The sequence below is a fragment of the Suricata suricatta genome, chromosome 12 (assembly GCF_006229205.1).
Source record: "Suricata suricatta isolate VVHF042 chromosome 12, meerkat_22Aug2017_6uvM2_HiC, whole genome shotgun sequence".
In the NCBI taxonomy this organism is placed as follows: Eukaryota; Metazoa; Chordata; class Mammalia; order Carnivora; family Herpestidae; genus Suricata; species Suricata suricatta.
The window spans coordinates 9,764,040-9,771,298 of NC_043711.1; the positions used below are offsets into that span (position 1 = coordinate 9,764,040).

At 46.5% G+C, this 7,259-nt stretch overlaps 1 protein-coding gene across 1 annotated transcript in view; it reads left to right on the forward strand.

The window, feature by feature from the left end:
* Positions 1-6,867: 6,867 nt before the first annotated feature.
* ZNF333 (zinc finger protein 333) overlaps positions 6,868-7,259 on the forward strand; it is a gene marked incomplete at its 3' end in the record, with an annotated part of 14,544 nt that continues 14,152 nt past the window's right edge. Inside the window, exon 1 of the mRNA XM_029917809.1 lies at positions 6,868-7,146. Coding sequence (XP_029773669.1) covers positions 6,969-7,146 — 178 coding nt within the window. The remainder of the gene's footprint in view (positions 7,147-7,259) is intronic.

A 7,259-nucleotide genomic window follows, 5' to 3' on the forward strand; every position in this document is an offset into this window, starting at 1 on the left:
CTAAGGAAATTTCTATCAGAAAAGGGAACTTGTTCTTGTCTTTCACCACCAGACCCACGGTTCTGCTTTTTTGTTTGTTTATTTTCTGTGCTTTCTCTGCACTCATTTTCGTATGCATCTTTGGTGGTAGGTTTTCATAGATATTATTGATTGCCTTTGGGGTGACAGAATTAATGGACCCCGGGAGAGGAAGGCCTTTTAGTTACAGAGCATTGTCTGAGGAGTGGGAAGTGACTTTGGTGTCAAAATAAAGCCTGTGGTTCTGAGTTGGGCAAGGCAGAACTTAGGGTTATCTCTGTTGGTACCTCAAGTTACTGGAGGAGTCATTTTCACAAATCTTGGTATTTTTTACCTCCTTGGCAGACGGCATTCCACAGATCTGGCTGGGGTCTCAAAAGTGTTGGGGCCCAGTAGGCAAAAATAACCCTCAAACAATATTTGGCCTCCTGGGCTGCACATGTGGCTTCTGTTCATCCTCTGATTTTTCTCATTACTTTGCTAAGAGGCATATACTTTTAGGCTTTGAATCAACTTGGGTCAGTGACCTTCCCTTACTTTATTTTCTGGCTCTTTTGTCTGCTGTTGGGAGTGAATGTAATCCTCTGCCAAAAGATTTACATATAGAAGGATCAGCATCTTACCCTTGAATAACTGATGAAGGGCCTTAAGGAATGTGTATCTCCTCATAGAATTCTTCAGGTTTATCTTATGTTTAAAACCGGACTATTATTAGGGGATTCCTCTTTTGTAATGACCTAATCCTGCTACTTACTACTGTCCTGATAAGAAAGAATGACCTTATCCGGAGCTTGTCTTCAAGGACTTTGAACTATGTAACCATTAAAGAAATGATGTAATCACCTATGGTATAAAAGACCCTGGCTATCTTACTAAAGTGTTGCTTTTCCACCATGCCCATTGTCTGTCTTGTTTGTCGTTGTCTGTCTTCTTTCTTATAGATATTGCGCCGACACCAATCCCCTACTCGGGACCTTTCGACTGGGGTGCACGGGCTGGTCCCCTGCAAAAAGCAACTGCAGGATTTGGGAGAAACTCTAAGTCCTCCCCTCCTTCAACAAATATTTATCAAGACAAATACCATTGAATGACAGGATCTATGCTACCTTCTAGGGATACAGCAGTGAACAAAATTTACATAGTCTTTTCTTTATAGAACTACAGAGAAAGGAAACGTGGAGGAAAAGCAGGTTTTTGGGGGGAGAGATAAGATTACGTTTTGAATAAATTGATTTTGAGGTACTGTGATTTCAACATTCATTACACAGATAGTCTAGTTCACACGCAAAAGAGAGGGCTTTCCCCGCTGCCGCTAGATGGTAATTGTAGCCACAGTCCTAGATTAAATCATTCAGGGAGAGAGAGCAGACTGAGAAGAGAGCCCCAGTGAGTAATTTACAAAGCAGGGAGCGGAGGAGCAGCGAGTAGAGGAGATAGGGCAAGAGCGGCCAGGCAGATGGGAGAGACGAGCATAGGACGGTGTCACGGGAGGAAAGGAAAGAGACCAGGCCGAAGTAAGACTGAAAAATACTCACCCGACGGAGCAGTAAGCAGGGTGCGTTCTTATGGAGAGGAGTTACAGAGGTGAGGACGATGATCAGGAAGATGATGGTGAGGATGATGATGATGATGGTGGAGGTGGTGGTGGTGACGGTAATAATGACGGTGGTAGTAAAGGTAGTAGAGGTGGTTGTGCAGGTAATGATGGTGGTGGGGACAGTAGTGCTGGCGGCGATGGTGGTGATGATGATGGTAGTAAACGTGGTGGAGGTGATGGCACTGATGAGGTGGGGGAGGTGACGGTGGTCGTGACAGTAGTAGTGAAGGTGGCGATGACAGTGATGATGATGATGGTGGTGGTGGTGGAGGTGGTGCTGGTGATGGTGGTGATGATGATGGTAGTAAACATGGTGGAGGTGATGGCACTGATGAGGTGGGGGAGGTGACGGTGGTCGTGACAACAGTGGTGAAGGTGGTGGAGGTGATGGTGACGGTGATGATGATGGTGGTGGTGGTGGAGGTGATGCTGGCGATGGTGGTGGTGATAATCATGATCATGGTAGTGGAAGTCAGAATGGAGTTGACTGAAGAAAAATGCGAGCTGAAGAAGTGGAGACAGCAAGTACAATCAACTCCAGAGGTAGTTGGGGGCAAGTGTGTGAGCAAGGAAAAATGAACAGAGTGATTTCCATGGGTGATTGGAGCATGGCACAGTGAGCTGACTACTGGGGTCGCTGAGACCATAAATAAGTTTGTTGGGCTCTCAGCATACCCCCTGCTCCTGCCCCCACTGGTCAAGCAGCCATGGAGGGGGGTTTCCTATTCTTTCTCCTTCGTGGTCCTCTGTGAGTGTGCTGACAGTTGGAGGCAAGAGTTAATCAAGAAAATAGGCAAGTGCTATTACAGAGTGTCGGTTCTACAGTCAGACCACCTGGGTTCAAATCTTAGCTGTGTGACTTTGGGAAAGTCACTCAACTTCTCTGTCCCTCAGGATAACTTCGGTAGTCTTCTAACTGGTTGTCCTTCCATCCATCTTCACCCTACAGCTGGGATACTTCCTGAAATATGAATCAGCCTATCACACCTCTGCCTCACAGCCCCATGGATATCTTGCAGGCTAAATGTGCTTCGTAGGCTCATAATGTCTATCTGATCCTGTCCAAGGCCACCTCTCTAGGCTCCTCTCTCACTCCTCTCTCTCAGCCTGCCCTGCTGGCTGTCTATTACTCTCACACTGCTTTGTAGAGCACATAAATAGAAACCAGAATGTCCCTAGCCTTTTACTTGGGATACAATATGATTTCATAATTCCGTTTATGACCATGACATTAGAGCATAACACTCCAGGGCTTTGATTGCTGAAAATAAGACCCTCTGGAAGTGTCTCCTCAGTTATTTCTGAGTCTCCTGCAGGTCCAGGTCATAGACACCTCTTCTATCTGTCCATCCACCTATCGATGGATCCATCCATCCACCCCAGAGATCCACCTTACTGCTGTCATTGCTACTGTTGACTTTATTGTTCATTGTCTTATGCTGATTCCTACCCTTGACACCCTGGCCCTAGATTCAGGTTGGAAATGTTCTCTTTGCTTCCTCCTGGCACATCTCAGCCTAGCTGTGGTGTTTAATAAAGCTCTACTGAGGTCTGGGGTAATGTGATCCTATTAAATCTAAGTCTGATCCTGTTCCTCCTCTGCTGAGAATCTTCAGGACTCCCTGTTCACTTAGGATAAAAGCCAGGGACCTCACCAGGGCCCGTAAGTCCCTGCACGGATTTTTCTTTATGTCCCCGTACCCCAGCTATTTTGAATTGGCTGTTATCACTCACATCTGCCTCTTCCTCCAGAGAATTACCTTTAATTGAACTGAAGCAGGGGGCACCTGGGTGGCTCAGTTGGGTGAGCGTCCAACTTGGGCTCAGGTCATGGTTTCGTGGTTCATGGGTTCGAGCCTCGCGTCGGGCTCTGTGCTGACAGCTGGGAGCCCAGATCCTGCTTCAGATTCTGTATCTCTCTCTCTCTGCCCCTCCCCTGCTCATGCTCTCTCTCTAAGATAAATATTTAATTGAACTGAAGAAGCTGCTCTGGGAAGATAGGACCCTCATCCCTAGGGGGCATCTTGCAGCCAATGTTGATCTGAGATGAAGGTACAAAAGGTCAGCCCTGGTCTCAAAGCAGGAGCTCCGTGGGGTGTCCCTTGTGCTTCGGGGCTCACCATGGGGTCAGGTGGATATCTGACTGCAGCTGGACCCACACCTTTGCTCAACTCCTTCATCTTCCACATCCTGCTCCCTTTACTCTCTCTCTCCTGAGCAGTCCCCAGCAAACTACAAGCCTAGGGAGGCTGACCTAATATAATCCCTTCCTTATTTGGTTATGTCACCAAAATAAAGTAGGAAACAAATAATTCAAGGTTCCTGACTCTTTCTGATTTTATTCTGAAACAAGATTTAGAAACAATACTATGCCGAGGCACAAACAAGATCCCTTAGCCTTCTAATTTTATTGACGATGACAAAGTTGGTGAAATTCTATTTGGACCTAGATACACGGTACTGAGTCTTTACACCATACTGCCACCTTCTGGACAAAGTAAGGAATAAGAAATTCAAAGTAGCTTCAAATGTTTGGTTTGAAGCAGGACTGAGGATGAAGATTTAAACCTTTAGAGTATAAGGAGCAAATCCTACAGAGCTATTAACCAGTCTTCTTTTATGTTAATATATTTTTGTGTTAATATAATATACTAGTGTATTCTTATGGCATTTGGAAATTCAGGTCCACAGATACTTACTGAATTAATAAGCTAAATTTAGTAACAGGTGTAGGAAATGGGGGTTATTGATCCATCCATCCCTCAGTCCCCCCCTTATATCCAACCACCTATCCATCTTCCTTTCCTCTTTCCTTCCCTCCCTCCATCCATCCATCCATCCATCCATCCCACAAATGTTTAGGATATGCCTTCTCTGTGTTTGGTGATTTCATGTCAGATTGATTAATTTTACTAAATCTTAACTTTCTCACACTTAAAATCCTGCCAATCCATTTATGCTTTAGGGGAAAAAATACATCCATGGCATTAACAAAATTTGATTTTCTTCCCTTTGTTTTTAAAAAAAGTTTATTTCTTTTATGAGAAGAGACAGACAGTGTGGGTGGGGGAAAGGCAGAGAGAGAGAGAGAGAGAGAGAGAGAGAGAGAGAGAGAGAGAGGGAGAGAGAGAGAGAGATGGGAGGGACATAGAGAGAGAGGAAGGGAGAGAATCCCAAGAAGGCTCCATGGTGCCAGTGCGGAGCCTGACTTGGGACTCGAACTCACAACACCATGAGATCATGACCTGAGCCGAAACCAGAGCAGGACACTCAACCAACCGAGGCACTCCATTGTTCCCTTTGTTAAAAATACATTCTTTTTTTTTTTTTAAAGCTTATTATTTATGTTGAGAGAGACAGAGATAGCACAAGTCAGGGAGGGGCAGAGAGAGAGAGAGAGAGAGAGAGAGAGAGACAGAGAGACAGAGAGACAGAGAGACAGAGAGACAGAGAGAGACAGAGACAGAGAGTCCCAAGCAGGCCCTGTGCTATCTGCGCAGAGTCCAACACAGGGCTTGAACTCACAACCCACAAGACCATGCATGACCTGAGCTGAAATCAAGCGTCTGACATTTAACCAACTGAGCCATGCAGGTGCCCCTCTAAATTATTTCTGAAGTTTGATTTGGAGCCTTAATCCTGTTTACCTAAACTCCTGGAGTCTCTGAGCTACTTTATATCCATTAATAAATTTGGCCTGAAGTATTTGGAGTTGGTTTCTACTTTTTTGGAATTAAGAATCCTCAACGAAATAGTAGTACCAAGAGTGGTTGCAGGCCACAGATCTTTAAAGAAATGGTGATCTGGGAGTGGTCAGTGGTTATGGGCTATGGTTGAAGGCAGTGAAAATTCCATCAGTATTAAGGAGTGGGGTCCCAGTAGCCTTGGAAGAAACAATGACCTCTGCTCTTCTGGAAACAGTGGCCATGGAAAGCTTTGGGGCAGGTAGCCGCTGGCACTGAATAACCAGAAGCAAGTGAGGAACTGAGGGCTGCTGGGTAAGCCGGTTGCCTCTATATGTACCAGGGAGCTTAAAAAAAAAAAAGCACGGCAAGCTCAAAGCCCTAAAATATTTGGTCAAGCCATTGTCAGGGAATTAGGGACTTTCATATTACTTGAGTAAATTAATCTCTTAGTTTGTATAGCCTCAAGTTTGAAATACTCTAACCTCAAAATTTTATTTTGCATATAGAAGTGCGGCTTCAGATCAATTCGCAGCCTCAGGGAATTCCCAGTTTTGACGGCATTAGCATTAGGGAGCTACCACAGTGCCCTAAAATAATTCCGGGAACAAAGAGACCTCTTTTTAAAAAGTTTTTGTATATATTTTTTATCTTGAGAGAGAGAGAGATGAATGGGGTAGGTGGACAGTGGGCGGGGGAGGGGGAGAGAGAGAGGGACAGACAGAGAATCCTAAACAGTCTCTATGCTCAGTGTGGAGTCCTACATGGGGCTTGCTCCCGCAGCCTTGGGATCATGACCTGAGCTAAAATCAAGAGTCTGACCCTCAACCCACAGAGCCGCCCAGGTGCCCCTCCTTATCATTTTTTTTTTAAATTCTGCAAACATGAGCACATACTATGTATAAAGTGTTGAGTTAGTTTTACTGGAATGGATCAACCTCATCTCTCTCCCTATCTCCCCTCCAATTCTCCCCTGGAACGACCCTGCAGGAAGGTGCTTTGTAACCCTAGCACTTAGCAGGTAGCAATCAACCAAAGCTATATCAGTATTTATTGAAAGAAATAATACCTATCTGTGCTTGACACATAACGAACAGAGAACTGGTTATAGTGGTTACTTCTGGAAAAATTTGGAGAGGGATTGAACTTTCCCTGTGTATTATCTATACTATATTCAACACATTAGCGGTTTTTATTTTTTAGAGTCAGCTCTTTTGTCTTGAACACTTTTTCACATATTTTCAGTGAGAAAGGTAAACTGGAGGAGAAAGAAAATACATAATGCTAATTTTAGAAAAAAATTAGAAAGACTGAAAAATAAACCTTACTAGGGGTATGTTTCTGTTGGGGTATGTTTTTGTAGGCGTATGTTTTCGTAGGGATACGTTTTTGTAGGGGCATGGACTGAACCAAAGGATCAGAGCAGAGGTGGGAGAAGGGACGTGAAACACAGAGCACCCCAGCTTCCCAGCGAGATCCCACCTGTATCCTCGCCCACCAAGCCCAGGACCCGCCCAATCCCCGCCCATCGCCCGAAACCACGCCCCCAGCCCTGTCCGTTCGGCAAAGACCCCACCTCTACGTCCCCTCTCCGGGTCGAGTGCGACCCCATCCCAGAGCCTAACCTCACCCCGAGGGGAAGGGAACTAGGACTTGTCCTTCGAGGTTGGATGAAGAAGGAGTCAACATTTCTCTCACTGCCTGAAGGACCTCTGGCCCCGAGAGCCGGGGCGTCGGTCACTTCCGCCCCTGGCATCCGGAAGCGGAAGTGCGCGGCTGCGGCGGCCGCCGCGGGTGTGCTGGGCTGCGCGGCGCGCTGCGGTGGGAGTGTCTCCGGCCGGAGTGCAGGTGCGGCCCGGCCCCTCGGGAAGGCGGGGAGGGCCCTGCGGGCGCGGGGAGGGGCCGGAGGGCCTAGGACCGCAGCCCGGGCCGCAGTGCCTGCGTCCCGGGCTGCGGTCCTA